General features: G+C 34.8%; 1 protein-coding gene across 5 annotated transcripts in view; it reads right to left on the bottom strand.

The window, feature by feature from the left end:
* ARHGAP15 (Rho GTPase activating protein 15) overlaps positions 1–18,599 on the bottom strand; it is an 892,738-nt gene that overhangs the window by 221,844 nt on the left and 652,295 nt on the right. For 4 of the 5 annotated variants that reach the window (XM_056793814.1, XM_007494120.3, XM_016433616.2 and 1 more), the window contains exon 11: positions 16,467–16,544. The exons of the other annotated variant lie outside the window; for it this stretch is intronic. In XM_056793814.1, the coding sequence (XP_056649792.1) occupies positions 16,467–16,544 (78 nt within the window). The remainder of the gene's footprint in view (positions 1–16,466; positions 16,545–18,599) is intronic. 5 annotated transcript variants of the gene reach the window in all.

The following is an 18,599-nucleotide window of genomic DNA, read 5'->3' as shown; positions in this document are numbered from 1 at the left end:
TCAAGCAAAAGCCTAATGGCCATCTGAGTATATTGTCATCGTCAATAAGAAGTTGGTTGGCCTGACATCTAAAATGGAAATCTAATAGTTAAGGCTGAAGAAAAGGTTCTGGGGATGAAGGAGCTTGTGAAATAAGTCAAGAAGCAGAAGTTCAAAGGAGTTTGTGTAATGTTGGACAAGCCATCCTTTTATCACACAGATGAGGTCACATTTTTCTTTGTCAAGATTGGAAGATGAGGTAAAGAGAGGAAAAAAAGGGGGGTGGGGGATTTTTTATAATTACATTTTTATGTACAACTGGATAATTATAGACGGGGACTAAGTTGTGATAGTGTCAGACTCAGGTCTTTTCTTTTTGAGTACAAATGTGGTCTCAGACACTTACTAGTTGTGTGACCCTGGCCAAGTCACCTAAGCCTCTTTGCCTTGGTTTCCTCATCTATAAAATGAGCTGTAGAAGGAAATAGCAAAACAAAAAAAAACCTCAAGAAAACCTCAAAAGGGTTCACAAAGATATCAGAAGCAACTGTAAAACAACTAAACAAGAATATGTAACTCTACACAGAAAGACTCCAAGTATTGACATTTTTGGTAATATTATCTGAATGATAACACTTGCTTCCATGGCATTTTATAAACTTATTTTAAAAATTGTTTTCTCCTGATACTATCTCTGTGAAGTAGATGGTTTTCATATATATTTTACAGAGAAAATTAAGGCATTCAAAGGCTGGCATTTTGCCCAACATCACCTAGAAATCAATATCTAAATTGAAGATGAAAACTACAAAGATGTTGTCCTTTAATCCTCTTTTGATACATTGAAGGATTGTTCTTTTTAAGTAAAAATAAAGTCCATTTTCATATATCACTAGCATTCTAACTTTATATCTCATTCAATTAGTTATTAGAAAATAATTTGTTATGTAAGCAGTGAGAATTGATTAGGAGAAAAGGAGAGTAGATGTACAGGTTAGTTGCCTCAGAGAGAGTGATATGGAGTTGGAGGATGAATAAATTGAAGTAGCTAATATGGAATAAGGGGAGGTATTGAATACAAGTGCAGAAGAGAGGTCCTTTCTTCTAGAGATTAATCATATGACTGGAGGACAAAGTATGTATTGTAATAGTATAGAGGAGGAGGATATCATTGAGTGGCCAGGGAAGACTTTGAAAAAGATGAGCATTGACTTGACCCTTGGGAAAGAAGTAGGATTCATTGAGGAAAAGGATCTTGTTTTAGATTGGGAGGGGATAATATGAGTTTGATTTTCTTTCCCAACAATTTTCCCATTAAAATATCTCAAGTATTCATTGAATTTTAAAATAATTTCCTACTTGAAATTTTCTCTGGTCTACAACCAAATACAGAAAATCATTAGAAAAGAACATAAGTATAGAATTATGAAAACTGGCATATAAGGTTCATCTGGCATCTTATACAATTTTTGAGTTAAAATTTAATCAATTTGGGTTTGTCTTCTATCATTTTTCTCATACATTGTTAATGACCCATTTCAATGAATTTTCAAATTTAAATTTATTTTCATTGATATCTTTTGCTGTTTATCACTTTAACTTTTGAATGTCTCCCTTCCCTTATGCAAAAAACTATCCTTTTTAATACAGATTAAAAAGAGGAAAAACAAAGACATTTCAACAAATCCAACATGTCAGCTTTATCAAATATTACAGATAATATTCCAAGCCTTGAGACTATCACTTCTGCAAGAACAGGGAGAGAAATAGATTTTCTTAACTGTTCCCTTCGGCTAAATTTGGTCTTTCTAATTATATAGCATTAGATTTTATTGTACTGTTATTTCTGTTTACATTGTTATAGCCATATTTACTTTTCTCTTATATTGTTTTATTTACTCTTCATGTGTTAATATAAGTCTTCCAAATATTCTCTGAATTTTCACTGATTTTATTTTTTAAGTTATTGACTTCACATTCAGTTTCTGAGAATTGAACACTAGCCTGAACCTCTTTTCTTTCTCTTGGAACTCTAAGATCAGCCTTGGATTTTAAAAGGAAAATTTCTTACCAAGTTTGAAAATAGCCCATTCTTCAGTATATGATTTAGCTATAAAGAATGATACCATAAGCAAATTAAAGGAACTAAGGATAGTTTTCCTGTCAGATCTATAGAGAAGGAAAGAATTTATTACCAAACAAGAGTTAAAGAACACTACAAAATGTAAAATGAACAATTTTGATTATATTAAATTAAAAAGTTACCAATAATCATCTGAAAAAATGTTCTAAATGACTCTTGATTAGAGAAATGTAAATTAAAACAACTCTGAGTTACTACCTCACATTTTTCAGATTTGCCAATTTGACAGTAAAGGGATAAATGGGGATATAAAATAAAGTGATAAAGGGGATGTGGCAAAATTGGGACACTGATGCATTGCTGGTGGAATCGTGAACTGATCTAACCATTCTGGAGAACAATTTGGAACTATATCAAAAGGTCTATAAAACCATTCCCACTCTTTGATCCTACAATTTCACAACTGGGTCTGTATACCAAAGAGATCTTTAAAAAGGGGAAAGGACTTACTTATACAAAAATATTTATAGTAACCCTTTTTGTGGTGGCAAAGAATTGGAAATTGAAGGGATTTCCATTTGTTGGGGAATAGCTGAACAAATTGTGTTATATGTTGTCAGTGAAATACTATTGTGCTATACAAAATAAGTAGGATGATTTCAGAAATAGCTGGAAAGATCTACATGAACAGTTGCAAAGTGAAATAGGTAGAATCTAAGGAACATTACATAACGTAACAGCAATTTTATATGATGATCAATTGTGAAAGACTTAGCTATTCTCAGTATATGTATTATCAGATAATGATCCAATATAATTCTGAAGAATTTAAGACAAAGAATGTTATCTACCTATAGAGAAAGAATTGTCGATGAAGATCAAAGAATACAACCTTTCCCATTAGTTTATTTATGTTTTTATTTTGGAGTTTTAGTTTTCTTTGAGTATTCTCTTACAAAAATGAACAATGTGGAAATATGTTTTGTATGATAAGACACTCTGGGGGGGAGGGGAGAAAGTGAGGAAGGGAGACAATTTGGATTTTATAATGTCAGAAAAACATGTGTTAAAAATTGTTATTACATTTAATTGGGATAATAAAATATATTGAATTAAAAAAAAGAAAATTGCCAATTTTCTAATTGAGGTTGCAATTCAACTTCACCCTTTAGCTGAATTAAGAACAAAGACTGATGTTTTATCCCATCAACAAACTACTTAAGATTAGGGGGTTTCACACTTTGGGGGGAACTTCAGAGGCCTTAGGACCTTAGGGCCCCAGAAGATGCTTGTCTCTTGTCTCAGGTGACTCCTTCTAGAAGACCCACCTCTGATCTAGACTGAGGTTGGAGGCTGCCAAATTAGAGGGACTTAGGAAAGTGATGTCATAAGGAGCATACAATTGGACTGAGTAAAGGAAGTAGCCCTCTTCTGCCTTAGAATCATGGTGAGAGGAGGTAGCTAGGTGAGCACTGGAAAGTCAGTAGTGTAAACCCCACAGTTGGCTTGAGGAATGTGGTTAGGAGGGTGCCAACACTGACGAGGGGAGAAGGCTTGAGAAGGGCATTGTCTTTCTTTTATTAACTTTTAAATGATATAATAAATATAAGTTAAGTTACAGTTTTCAGAGAATTTTAATCTTCACAGCTTCTAATGAAAGGATCTTCAATAGATCAGGATCTGCTGCTGTTGAATCTTATCTAGGAGATAGCTATCTTAATAATTATCACTACTAATATCCCCTTTTCTGTTATACCCCAGAGATTCTCAGAATCCTACTAATTCCCAGCAAAAATTCAGAAAAAGATTCCATGGACAACAGCTTTCTTGTACCCCTCATGGTCTTTGCTGTTAGGATGTCCTAAAGTCAACTCTTTTCACTGATCTACAGACTTCAGAGAAATAGAGAAATTCTTTTTCTAAAAGAAGTTTGCAGGTTTCTGAAGTACATTGAGGAGGACAAGAATCCTTTTCCTCTCCCCAAAACACACTTTTAGGAGATTTTTATAAAGAACTTTGAGTTCCTTGACAGAGGAAAAAAAGCTATTATATCAATATAAATGACATCACAACTGTAATTACTATAAACAATAATTTCCTTTGTGAATGTTGAACTATCAAAATATGGTCCTTTAGCAGGGGTCTTAGGGTGCCATTACCCTCTTTTCTAACTCTTCCATGACTTGTGATTCTCCCTAAGTACTGTCCTTGGGATTTTAAAGTTAGTTCTAACTATACTATGTGACTATTCTAATGTGATTAGCATATAGCACATCTTCAATTGCTTTTCAAACATTTTGAGCTTAATGTCCAGTAAATGCAACATGTCCAAAAGAGAACTTTTTCCTCCTACACCCTCCTCTAGCTCCTACTTTCCCTTTCATTGTAGAGGGCAACATCATCCTCTCAGTTCCTCAAGTCCATAAATTAGGAATCATCCTCAACTGCTCACTATAGCGTACTGCTTCATCTAATTTGTTGCCAAAATCTGTGATTTCACCTTTGCAACATCTTTCCAAAATATCTCCTTTTCTCCTCTGACCCTGCCATCATTCTGGTGCAGACCTTCATTACCCCAAGCCTGGTCTATAGCAATAGGGGCTGCTTGCCTCAAGTCTCCCCCTTCCCCAGTGCATCCTTCATTCAGGCACCAAAGAGATTTCCCTAAAGTGCAAATCCATTTTTATCACCTACCTACTCAATAAACTCCTGTGGATTTCTATGTCCTTCAGGATCAAATATATAATTCTCTTCTTGGTATTCAATGCCCTTCATAACTTAGTCCCCTCTCACCTTTCCAATCTTCTTACATATTATTCCTTCCCTTATATACTTCCCTCAAGTGACATTGACCTCTTTGCTGTCCATTGCTTCACTCCAGGCATTTTTTTCTGACTATTCTCCATGCCTGGAAACCTTCTCCTCCTCAACTACACTTACTGAGTTTCTTGGCTTCTTAAAATCTCAACTTTTAGAGGGAGACTTTCCCAACTCCTTTCAGTTCTACTGCCTTTCCTCTTAATAATTTCCTATTTATCCTGTGTGCATTTTGTTTGACAGATTTCTCAAACTAGATAGAGGTGTGTAATGTATAGGGAGAGGGAGAAAATCTCAATGGGGAATTGAGATAAAGAATCAACAGGTACCCTTCAGCTCTCCCTCCTCAAAACCCCCTTTCCAAAGCTATTGATCAAACTCTATGTGCATTCTTCTCTAGCATCTAAATAATGGGTGTGATCAAATGTACCTGGGACCTACTGCTTAATGTTGATGAACTCTACAGGGCACTGACTTTTTTTTTTCCAAGTTTTTTTCTCCAAATTATGTCAGAACAATTTTCTGTCATCGTTTTCTGACATTTTGTGATCCATTCTCTCTCTCTCCTTCCCACTCTTTTCCCTTCCTCAAGAGAGCAGGTAATATGATATAGGTTGTACACATGTTATTATACAATACCTATTTCCATGTTTATCATGTTGTGAAAGAACATACACATAGCTTACACTAGAAAAAAATTAAAGGAGGAAATAAAGTGAATAATGGAATTCTTTTTTTTTTTTAATATAAAAACCTTACCTTCCATCTTGGAGTCAATACTGTGTGTTGGCTCCAAGGCATAAGAGTGGTAAGGGCTAGGCAATGTGGGTTAAATGACTTGCCCGGGGTCACACAGCTGCGAAGTGTCTGAGACCAGATTTGAACCTATGACTGCCTGTCTCAGGAACTGGTTCTTTATGACAAAGCCTCTGACTTGCCCAGGGTCACACAGCTAGGAAGTGCCTGAGGCCAGATTTGAACCTAGGATCTCCTGTCTCTAGGCCTGATTCTCAATCCACTGAGCTACCCAGCTGCCCTGAATAATGGAATTCTTTAATCTGCATTCAGATTGTCAGTTCCTTCTATGGTGGTAGATAGCTTTTTTCATCATGAGTTCCCTTGAGGGGTTCTGGATCCTTGCATTTGTGGTAATAGTTGTCATTTACAGCTGATCATCTTACTTTTATTGCTATTACTGTGTACAATGTTCCTCTCATTCTGCTCACTTCACTTTACAACCCTTCATACTAGTCTTTCCAGGATTTTTTTGTGATCATCTTGTTTGTCATTTCTTATGGTGTACTGTCTGTCTCCTTTTCTATTCTTAAGTATAAAAAGGTATTCAGGACAAGATGTTCTTCAGTCCTGGCTGATCCAACTGAGCAAATATGGTTTGGGCCTTTTTATTCTCTAGTATGATATGAATTAGTAAAAAATACAGTTTATGGAACAGCTTATTTCGTGTGCTAACGGTTTGTTTCTTTTAGTCTTTAAGATAATGTAGTGGATAAAATGTGGGACTCTGTGTCAGGAAGAAGTGAGCTTAAATACTGCATCAAACATTTAGTAGTTATATGATCCTAGACAAGTCCCTTAACCTAGTTGTACCTCAGTTTCTAGATATTCAAAATGTGAATAATAATATTTACTTTACAAGCTTGTTATGAGGATCAAATGAGTTAGACTTGTAAAGTAATTTGCAAATCACAAAATGATATATAAATGCTATCATCATCATTATTATTACTAGATAGCTATTATTTAGATTTAATAAATTATAACTAACAAATCTTTCTTTGAGTATGAGTTATATGACATCTTTAAATTTAAATGGATCATCATTACATGAGTTGAATCTTTTTTGGGACTTTAAACAAGAGAACTTTATTATAAGGAATTCATAAGAAAGTAATTTCATCCAGACATAAACCCCCAAATGAAACCTACCACTGGCTCTGAAAGTCATAGATCCAGGGTTCAAATCTTGGCTCTGACATTTGCTACCTGTATGACCTTGGGCAAATGACAATATCTCTAGGACTTAATTTTTTCATTTTTATAATGAAAGGATGAAAAGATAAGTCCTTTGAGGTATCTCCCACTTCTAAATCTCTGACCTCTAAGATATTTTTATTGGTTCCTCTAGAGTATTCCTTTTGATTGTATGAATAACTCTTTTCTTCATGGCAAACACTTTTCTCAACATTGCCAACATCATGAAATTAGACAAATTTCTGATCATCATTAATAAAATTTTTGGTAAGATTCCTTTTCCTTTCAACGTTATTTAGAAAGATTCTACATGATTTGAAAAGTCTTACAATTTTGAGAACTACTGCCAGTGGTTATGCTCAGATTACTAACCCAACTCCAAATTCCAATTTCAAAGTTGTGTGCAGATATTTTTTAAGTATTTCCCTTAGCCAAGAGGCAGTGTTAATGCCAGCTTATGAACTTTGTCATTTGCAGAAAGAATAAATTGCATTCAGTCATACTGGTGCTCCTTTCTTAGTTTAACAACTAGATCTATTATTACAATCTTCTGATTAGTTAACATATTCCTTTGCTACTTAATCTGTTCGCTTATTCTTTTTATTTTTCAAATTTTTGATGTACATGCAGAATGGAGAAGAAATTAATGCAAGGCAGCAGAATTAAAATCCTTAAAGAAAAATGTCATTATGTCAAATAGAAATCACTTTCCTAAACTCAAGAAACATCACAGGTTTTGTATATATCAAATATATTGTGGTGATTTTCCATTCTTGGAGTGAACTCTTTTTTTTTTTCTTTAAGACCATGTTAAAAAAAATAACAACAACCACGAAACAGTCTCTTTTGCAATTGAGTAATCTGCACATTCCTATCAACTTCTTGGTTGAAATTTAAGGTCTACCTCTAGGGAGTGCCAAGGTAATTTCCTAACATAAGGTCAATATCTTTACCAGCTGCACAAACACCAGGTATTTTGGAAAGGGAGATTATGGTCATTGTGGAAGCCAAAGAGAGAGTGGGGGAAAGGTTCATTTAGCTCATTTAGTAAAATATGCTAGTAATTGCTGTTTCAAGGGTGCAAAAAAGAAGTAAAATAAAGGCCAGTTTGTCAGTAATTCCATGACTGGTTAAAACGGAGAAAGACTAATCATTGAGTAATATTATTATAGTTTCCCCTTTTGTTCTGTACATTTATGGGAATACCATGCTATTTGAACTATTTTTATATGAAGCAAATGGCAGGTGGAACAGGTTAAAAGATGAAGAGAGAAACCTTCAACCTATCTTACCTTTCCTCAGTATTCTTTACTGTTGCATTATTCACCATTCATTTCAGGTCTTCTAACTATGGATGTTCCCCTAACTATGTTAAAGGATGCCTGTTAAAATAGGAAATAAATAAATAATAATAATTTCCCATTTTAACATGCCTCAGCTATGATCTCTATATACATGATTCACAGATATATAAATCCAGCTCAAATGTATCCATTGAACTTCCGTCTCACATTACTGGCTGCCTATTGGGCATTTAAAACTAGATGTCTTGGAGCAATCTTAGAGTCAACATGCTCCAAAAGAATTTCTTGCCTTTACCTCCTAACCCAATCTTTCCAAATATTCTCATTTCTGTCAAAGGTATTACCACTCTTCTGGTATCCCAGGTTAAATACCTTGACATTATCCTCAGCTTCTCACTCTACCTGTCCAATCATTTGCCAAACCTTGGCATTGTCACATTTCTCAAATTTGATCCTTTCTTTCTACTCACATGGCAATAATATTTTTCCAGGCTTTATTCATCTCTTACCTGGACCCCCACCCAATTGACCTTTCTATCTCACTCAAGTCTCTCCCTATTTAAATCTATTTTCCACAGAGAAGCTAAAGCGAATTTCCTTAAACCCAATTCTGATCATATTAGATGAAGCATTTCCTCATCCCCTACCCTAATTGCCTTGTATTCAACTTATATTAATTTGCTATTTTCTGTGAGTTTTGCTTAAATCTATGTATGTGTATATACATGTTATTTCCACGAGAGAATGTTAGCCCCCTGAAGGTAAAGATCGTTTCTTTTTTTGTATTTATATCTTAAGTGCAAAGATTGTTGTAAATTAGCCAATTAATGAATTTTTTGTTGATTTATTATTCCAATCTGTTCTTTGGTTGAATTTTGTTATCAGGTCAAAAATGTGTGCATTTTGTATTGGCCATGAAATGGATAATAATATTACTTGATATTTATATAGATTAATAAAGCACTTCACGAACTGTATCTCAATTGAGTCTCACAAGGGTTTTATGAGTCAGGAACTACAGGTATCATTCTGCCATTTTAAACATAAGGACATTAAAGCTCAGAGGGTGCTCATGGTCCCAGATGATAGTACCTATTGCAGATGAGATGTAACATCCTGGAACTGTGACCTTTAGGGCCTTAAATGAGCCATAAACAAACTCTTTCGATGGTGGTTCAAATCCTAAAACTTGTATGCAAAAGACATAAGAGCCATTATTCGTTTGACTTCTTTGGGCAGCATCTTTCATTAATGATTGGGGATTCTTTTAAACTTCTGAGAAGAAAGTAAAGTGTTGTCATCAAAAGACCCTGCAACTCCTAGTTTATTGATGCAATGGAACTGAAAAATGAGGGCTAAGAAAGTTTCCAAAGTCCTGAAAGATGCTATACTTTGGCCCTTTTATGATTAAGTGATCTTTTCAGTCTTTAATGGTAAAAATAAATCATTGCTAAAAGATAATCTTGTCATGAGGAAGCCAAAAAGTTGTCATATCAATGGTCTGCTTTACCAAAACACACACACATGTGCACACACACACACACACAGAGTCCTGTGGAATAGGATAAAGCAAATAATATGGTTTATTTTGTTGTTGCTGTTGGTGGCCAGAGAAAAGTCAGCTTAAGGAAATACCTTGCTTTAAAAAATAATATGAGGCCAAAATAAATTCACTTAATAGAAAAATGAATGAACTTGATATAGAGGTTGTTTTATAAAAACAGGACTATAGGTTCTAAAATCCCTCTCCAGATCTTTCCTTGCTTCATCCAATTGCTTATTTCATGATGAAACTGCCAATTGTTCACATCCTTTCTCAGTTTTCCCTTCTTTTATTCTGTTTCTGATGCTGCAGATAATAACAGCACAGAGACAGCTACTAAAGTTAATGCTTTGCTTTGCTCCAAGGTCCAATCTATAGAAAAACAGTTTAGGTACAGTTGATAATACAAAATAGGGCCTCTGATAGTTGATTTGCACGGGTGAGTGCAAATTCTCAGTGTGATCAAAACAAGTGATACCATCTATTTAAGCCAATAGTCAATTTTTTACTTCTATTCCAATAGGATTTGGGTGAACAAAGATATCCAAACTATGCAACAACAACAAAAAAAAATGAAAGAATGACATTTTCCTCCTCTGTTTAAAAATCCATATCCATACATACACACTCAGATCAATTCTTTCCCTGGATCTACAGAAGATGGGAGACATATATTGTATTCTCCCTGGGTGTTTGTTAAGATAAGAACATCACAAAGTGTTCCTTTGTACTCTATGATTACATGAAGAAAATTACCCGAGTTCCCAAAAAGACATATTTCTTACCTGTTCTAGAGATACACAAATAGGTGGAGGAATCTTTGTTAGTGTTAAACACTCTGGAGGGAGATAGCACAGTGGAAAGAATTCTGGATTGGGAATCAGAGGTCTTGAGTTTGAATCCCAGCTCTGTCACTTACTACCTATGTGACCCCAAGCAAATCATTTAACTTTTCTAAATTTTAATTTCCAAATCTACAAAATGAAAGAGCTGAACTAGATGATTTCTGGGGTTCCTTCTACACCAAATTCTATAATCTTATGATTCAGGTTCTGTCTATTTACCCAGGGTTTGGGCCCTAGTATTTAATAGGCAGGATATGGATTGGTATTGGATTTGTGATTTCATCAATATAGGGGACTCTCAGGTGAGGTAACTTCTTATAATGCAAACACCATTTTCTTTTTTTTTTCCTTTTTAAATTCATAGTCTTGGTTGCCTAAAAGAATATTATATAATGAATGTAGGTCACATGGCCCATATATGCCAGAGGTGGGTTTTGAACTCAAGTTCTTCTGGCTTAGAGATTGGCTCAATATTCACCACACTAGACTACTTTATTTCTCACTAGAATGTCCAAAATGATTTTTTTTTGTTCTTTTCCTTCAGGGTGAACAAAGATGTATAAATAGCTGCTTGTTCAGTTATCTCTAAGTTGTGTCTGACTCTTTCTGACCCCATTTGGGTATTTTTTTGGCAAAGATACTGGAGTAGTTTGCCATTTCCTTCTTCAGCTCATTTTACAGATGAAGAAACTGAGGCAAATAGAATGAAGTGACCTGCCCAGGGTCACACAGCTAGTAAGTGTCTGAGGTCAGATTTGAATTCAAGAAGATGAGTTTTTCTGACTTCAGGTTGGACACTCTATCCACTGTGCCACCTTATTGCCCTGTCTCACTAGTACCTTGATAATAACATTTTGGGGGTACTCTCATAGAATGCTTTTCTAATGAGCTATATGAATTAGGGAATTCAAATGTTATTTGCCTCATTTTCCTGAGGTTAACTTGTACTGTAAAAAGCTGATAAATATTGGAGCTGGGATTTTAATCCAGATGACGATATCAAATTTAGTTCTTTCCATTTTATTGTACAACTTCTAACCTTATGGCTGTTGATCCTCTTCAAAGCCTTCCAACAATCTACACTTTGCAGAAGGAAAGTACTTATTTGTACTTTAACTTTTGTTTTTTGGTTAAAATTTTAACAGCAATGATCATTAAGGATAATGGTCTATAGTTTTCTTTTTTTGTTTTTTATTTCTCTTCCTGGTTTAGTTATCAACACCATATTTATGTTATAAAAGGAATTTGGCAGAGTTACTTCCTCAGTTACTTTTTCAAATAGTTTATATAGCATTGTAATGAATTGTTCTTTGAATGTTTGGTAGAATTTACTTTACTTGTGAATCCATCTGGCCATGGAATTTTCTTCTTAGGTAATTCATTGATGGTCTGTTCAATTTATTTTTCTGAGATGGGATTGTTTAAGTATTATTTAAATGATTTTAAAAACAATTCTAAAGGCAGAAACATATTATTTGTGGGAAATGTTCTGAAAATGAGGGAGGAGAATGAGCAGGTAATACAAATAAAAATATTGGGATCCTTATACAAAATATTAGGATCTTGTTTATGTTATTGTTCATTTTCAAAGAGGACCAATGACATTACAGGGTGATAGCTTGACTTGACTAATGGGTTTAAGTGAAGCAGTTTTAAGAAGTCATCAGCTTCATTTTCTCTCTTTCAGAGTCATCAAAGTCCAGTGGCAGTGGTCAGGACTAGTGATGATGACCCGGGATTCAGTAGATGACCTTGGCATCTTCAATGACTGACTAAGCTCTTTGTGTTCCCCTGTGCCTGCTTCAGCCACCTCCATCTCCATTGGAAAAAATAGCTGTTTTCTGCTCATTCCTCAGGGGGACATCTTTATGAGCTTGGAGTAGACCCTAACTTCCAATGAATTTGAATTTTGTCCATTGTCCTCAACCTAGTTTATCCCATCTGCTGAGACAGTTTTACTGGGGTGGAGGGGGAGGGCGAAGGTTCCTGAAAATGCTAGTTTCTTGGAACCAAAAATTAGAGTAGGTAAAAGGAGGACACCAAAGTTGCATGAGTAACCTTTTAAAGGGATCAGCAAGCCCTCACACTAGAGGTGTCAGTCCTCCCAGATCACCCTAAAGTCCCATTGTTAGAGGTCTTTAAATTGTGAACCAGGATCTCATATACTATGAGATCATACAACATTTTGCAGTATTAATATAGGATATCAGATCTATAATACTCTGAGATATAGGTTCATGCACCCTATTTTATTGGAGAAAAACAACATATTGCTAAAAGATGGCACAAGCAGGATGGAACTTAGAATAGTCATCCAATTCAGCTAAAAGGTTCATGGTTTTGTTCACTGTCACCTCAAAAGACAAAGGAGAGGGACTACAAATCAGAAAGCTGTGTACCTAAGAATTCAATCCAATTTAAGAAACATTTATTAAGTGTTCATTATGGGCAAAACGTTGGGTTATTTGCTGGGGATACAAAAAATAAAAATAGTCCTTGCTCTCAAAGAACATATATTCTATTAGAAAATTTAAAGAAGTTTCTGTGGTATTAGGGCATTAAGCTCTAAATAAAGATTAAAAATTCTGGCATCACAATAAAGCTCAGGCTGGCTTGAAGCTAGCACAAGACATCTCAATGTCTGAAAATTTTTGTTGTTTGCCCACTACCATATCAATATTATTTACCCTCACCAATTAGCAGAATGCAGGCAGTTCACTAGAAATAAAGGGTAGATGGTATATGTATGACATATATTCAGTGCAGATTTTCTCTTTCTGCAAGCATTTAATAAATACTTCTTGTTACTGGGGTGATTTTTAAAAAATATATGAAGAATTATACAAAAATACAAAAAATATAAAAAATAAACAAAAATTCAATTTGATTGAAATGTAGATCTGGATTTATTAAACAGACTATGTAATCCCCAATGATATCTTTAGATTTACAGAGAAATAAACAAGTAAACTCTGGACCAATGGAGGTATTTAAAATGACTGAGGGTTAGAACAATGAAGAACATGAAATCAAATATGAGTCAAAAAAGAATGAATCGAATTCATCTCAATATATAGCCAAATATCAATTATCTGAGTTAATGGCAGAACTAGAATATAAATTTTAATGTTAAAATAAAAAGTATAGTTATTTAAATTTAATTTGTGAACACATAATATTAGTAAGTAACCCCATCAATTATTACAGTAGTATGTAATTCTTTACAAGGCACTTTTACATGGTTTGTCATTTCATCTTCTTAAAATCCCTCAGTCCTAATGCAGACATCCCCCCACACATACATGCATGTATGCACACACACACATAACCATATGCTTAGACAATGCAACATTTTCTGTGCCCAGCCTTGACTGCCCTCCTGGTTTGGCTCTACTGTCAGTAGACTAAGACCCAGATGGGTGACATAAGGGAGGAGGTTACAGGTCTCCTGTAAGTGATTCATTAAAAAGATAATCTGATCACTGATAATTGAGAGTTGGCTCTGTATGCTTTCCTTTGACCGTCTAATCCAAAGTCATTTTTATAAAAACTTGGACATAGTTGAGAGTGTCAAAAGTCCTAATGTAGCATTATTTGCATTCTGTGTGTTCTGTTCTGACAGTGCTATAAACCAGAGAGTTTACTGACAATTCTGTGCTACCAGATACCAACTAAGGTCTTCTGTCCAGCTTTACATTGTCAAATCTCATGAAAACATGAGCAATTACAAAGCCTTAGAGGATAGTGAAGTTTAGATTGCAAAAGACAAGATGGACAGATTTCATATTTTCATTGCAGATGATTCTTTTCTGCCTTTTCATACTGCTGAGCATATTTTTTTAAGGCAGGAAATGCAACTAGTGTTTGTTTCTAGTGCTGCTTCTGTTTTCAGATTTCTTTTCTGTAGGAAAAATGTGTTGCCCAGCTGTCTAGAATCCCAATCAGGATATACTTCCAGCACAAAATATATTGCAGGAATGATTTTAGCTAATTGAAAAGGGAACAAAAATGAGGCTGGGCCCAGTTCATACATTTTTTCCCCTCAGAGAATATTCTCACTCAAACTAGGCCAATACGAGCAAAGTTGGTGATCGTTATAGAGTGTAAACCTATTAGGGACCTTAGAAGTCATTAAGTTCAAAAGGTTAAGTGACTTGTATACATTTATGCAGTTAGTAAGCAGAAGTCCTGGGTTTCAAGGCCAGCTCTTCCAAACCAAGACCCAGACCCTTGTATTTAACTCTCTCCCTTCTCCCTTCTGAGGCTGCTCCTTCCTGCTTGGAAAGCAAATCATGAAAGACAAAGACTGAATGAAATGGAACACCATTATGCCAGAAGAAATGATGAAAATGATGGCTATTTGTCCAGGGTCACACAGCTAGAAAGGTAGGTGTCTGAGACTGGGTTTAAGTCCAGGACCTCCCATCTCTAGCCTTGACTCCCAATCCTCTGAGCCACCAAGCTGCCTGCAATGGTGGTCACTTTTAAGGGGTGTCAAATGCTAGGAAGAATAGGAGATACTATGGAAGAACTATAGAGTCAAGTGAAAGCCTCACCATTTCTCCTCCCATGCTCTTAAGCTCTTCAATCCCACCAAACACCCCATCCCCACTCTAGTTAGATACTAACTAGATATTAATTATTTCTGATGCTTAGGGTTAGACTCTTCATACATAGCCTTTGTCCATTCCAAAGACGTATCAAACAACTCTGGCTACTTCTTCTAACACTAAGTTTAATAGAATGCCAGAGAACTCTGATAAACTCCTTATCAGTAAATATATTCAGTGACTACTCAACTCCTTTTGGGAACAACAACACAAAAAGGTAAGCCAAGAATAACAACAAAGGCATAGCATATTTAGAGATGAAACAACAGTTTCTCCCCAGAACTCTATTGCTTTACAATTTCTTTAAGGCTACACATGTTGAAATTCAAGAAGAGACCTTATCTATTATATGTCCAGTGATAATGATCTCTTATTTATATATGCTGCCTGGTTTTCTCTAACCAGCAAGACTCTCTGATGTTTACAATGATTACTCAACTGGAATGTTATCTTCTTCCATTCATTGTCATCCTCAAGTATTTCTGTAATCAAAGAATCACCACCAAATGTGGCCAGCATCTCAAAGACCATTATTCTGTTTTGCTCCAGCAAGATTTTAGCATCTAGATGCTTAATATTCTTAGGTGGAGGAGTGGGAAAGAAAAAAAGAGGTCTGGAATTTGGGGCCAATATTTATTGTGAATTTCTAATAGATTTCTAATTGGATTGCATTCTATATCACAAATTAATATATTTGAGCACATTATACTCAGAATTTCTTTATATATTCTTATCTTTCCATATTACTGCAAGTAATCTTAGAAAAGTCTTGGACTCCTTGAGTTCTAATCAAGTAGAGCCATTGTTTAAACATACAGAAATATAAAACAGAGAATTCCAGAAGTTTGATGAGAATTAAAATATTTTTAAAAATTAATTATAATTTCTAAGAATTTAAGTCTCCTTGGTTTTCTCCATATATATCCAAGTTTTGTGATTCTCTTCCTTATCTATCTGAATTCTTGCTTATAATTCCAATGTAGGTTCCATTATAGTCTTTTTTCTCTCCTTTTTTTCTGTCTCGTCCCAGTTTGCTTTACTGTGTTCATTATCCATTTGTTGTTGTTGTTGTTGTTACTACCAGTTGATCTGTATTCTTCCATCTTCCATTTTTGGCTCTCTACTACTCCCCCATTATTCTTTCCCTCTCTGGTTAATTATTCTTTATACTTCTTTACTGTGTCTCTTTTCCTTCAACTCATCAACCTATATCCACTGCCTATAGCAGAGTCTGAAATATAGTTAGTGATAGAAGAACACTAAAAAAATGACTGAGGGGAAGGAATCACTTACCTTGATTGACAATAAATCGTAGCTTCTGTATTGTTGCCAGATTGCCACTAACTCGATATATTCCATCAACATCCAGACCTGGAAACAGAGGTGCATATTTCATATGGGCTCATGTAAGCATTTGCTATAAGAAGTGAGTGACAGGAAAACAACAATGAAAAAAGATACTTTAATGAATGTGAGGAGGAAAGGGATAGTGAATCTCTATCAAATGTCCTGTCCCTTTCAGAAGAAAGATAATCAATTCTGGCATTTTGGCTCTCAATGCAATAATAGCAAAATGTAAATATATTTTAACCTCAAGTAAATGAATTCTAATTTTGCTATTTTTTTCAGAAGTATTTTAGGCATTTCATCATTAATTGATATGAATGTTTGATAAGTATGTGGGATGGTAGTAGATAGTGTGGAGTTATAGTGAACATACTAAACATAGCTCTTCCTTGGAAGAAGCCTTGGATTCAGTGAGAGATTTACAAGCAAAACGGGGCTGCCAGGCATATGTGTGTTACGCCCTCTTGTGGAAAGCCAAAATAACCCAAGGGTTTAGTTCTCTTCCAAAGATAGCACGAACAGATCCTGATCTGGGTATTGGAAGACAAAACTGGAAATCGTATTCCAGATACTTAATATGATGATCTAGGCTGTTAAATGCAATTACTGCATCTGTGCACAATGACTACTTAAAAAAAAAAACAACAACCCTTTCCCCACCAAAAGCAATCTTATCAAGAAGGAGGATATTGATTTTGGATGGCTTGCTAACTTAAAACTGGGTGAATTTAAAATGGCAGCATATTTGAGAAATCAGGTTTTTCAAACATATAATCCCCACTGTATTAGCTCTACTATAAGCATTCAAAAAGTCTGAAGAACAAGGGAGGAAAGTCGTATTCAGACTCTAACCCTTTCCCTTCTACCATATGTAACACAAATAGCAAAGTTCAGATTTCATAGGAATTTTCTCTTAGTGATGTCTGCTCTCTCAGCTACTAAGTTACTAGGAATTCAAAATTTAGGCTTGATAAAGCCTTTCTGTGCCATGAAATATTATCCAGCATGGCATAAATATCTGCATATTCCTACATATTTATTATTTGACACATTTCCTTGATTTATATATTATTACTTACAAACTATTTTGGCATCAGGCTAAGGGAAGATATTTAGTGATATCATGACTGTTTCTATGGCATAATTCATCTAACATCTCATAGAGTTTTTAAAGCATGGATTCTCACTCCTGGTATATGCTGTAGATAAAGATCCGCTTGGGATAATGCTAAGGAACAGTTTTTAGTGAAGTCAATTAGATGTCACAGAGGATAGAGTCTTGGGCTTAAGAGTCAGGAAAACCTGAGTTCAAATCTGAATTCAGGCACCTACTAGTTATGAGACTCTGGGCAACCACAACTCCTATTTATCTGTTTCCTCATTTGGAAAATGACCTGGAGGAGGAGACGGCAAAAATGACAAATAGTAGTATCTTTGCTAAGAAAATCCCAAATGGGGTCACAAAGAGAAGGAAATGACTGAAATTACTGAGTGACAACAAATTAGTGAAGTCATATGGTGGAGTTTGTATGTGGGGTTAGTATAGAGGTTTCTCATTTATTATTATTATAATTCCTGTATCTCTGGTAACTCTGTGAAGATATTATATTGACTGAGGCTAGACTCCTGATTTACTCATTCTTGGGAAACATAAGCATAATATTTATTATTGGTAGGCAGTGATGACTAATATACTAAGATGCTGCCAATGTAAACAAATAGGCATTATATCTTGCTTATAGATGTGTGAATATGATTTTATCTAACAATTTCCTAGTAATTAATTCAGACAAAATTTGAAATTTGGTTACTAATTTATCATATTTGCCCCAAACTCTTGACTCTTGTTAATTTGTTTTTTTACTATAAAGGAATAAGATAAGACAATTTTCTTGTGCGGTTCAAAAATGGAGTGAGAAAACAAAGTGGACACAAAGAAGTGTTTAACCTATTTTTGAATATTAATACCAATAATTATTTAATGACTTTTAATTTTATTAAATGAGAGACCATTTATAGGGTCCTATTATATTCCAGGAACTTTGTTAAGTGCTAGGGATACAAAGACAAAAATGAAAA

The sequence above is a fragment of the Monodelphis domestica genome, chromosome 4 (assembly GCF_027887165.1).
Source record: "Monodelphis domestica isolate mMonDom1 chromosome 4, mMonDom1.pri, whole genome shotgun sequence".
Lineage (NCBI taxonomy): Eukaryota > Metazoa > Chordata > Mammalia > Didelphimorphia > Didelphidae > Monodelphis > Monodelphis domestica.
The sequence above is the reverse complement of the archived record's forward strand: the minus strand, read 5'-3'. Positions and strand labels throughout refer to the sequence as shown.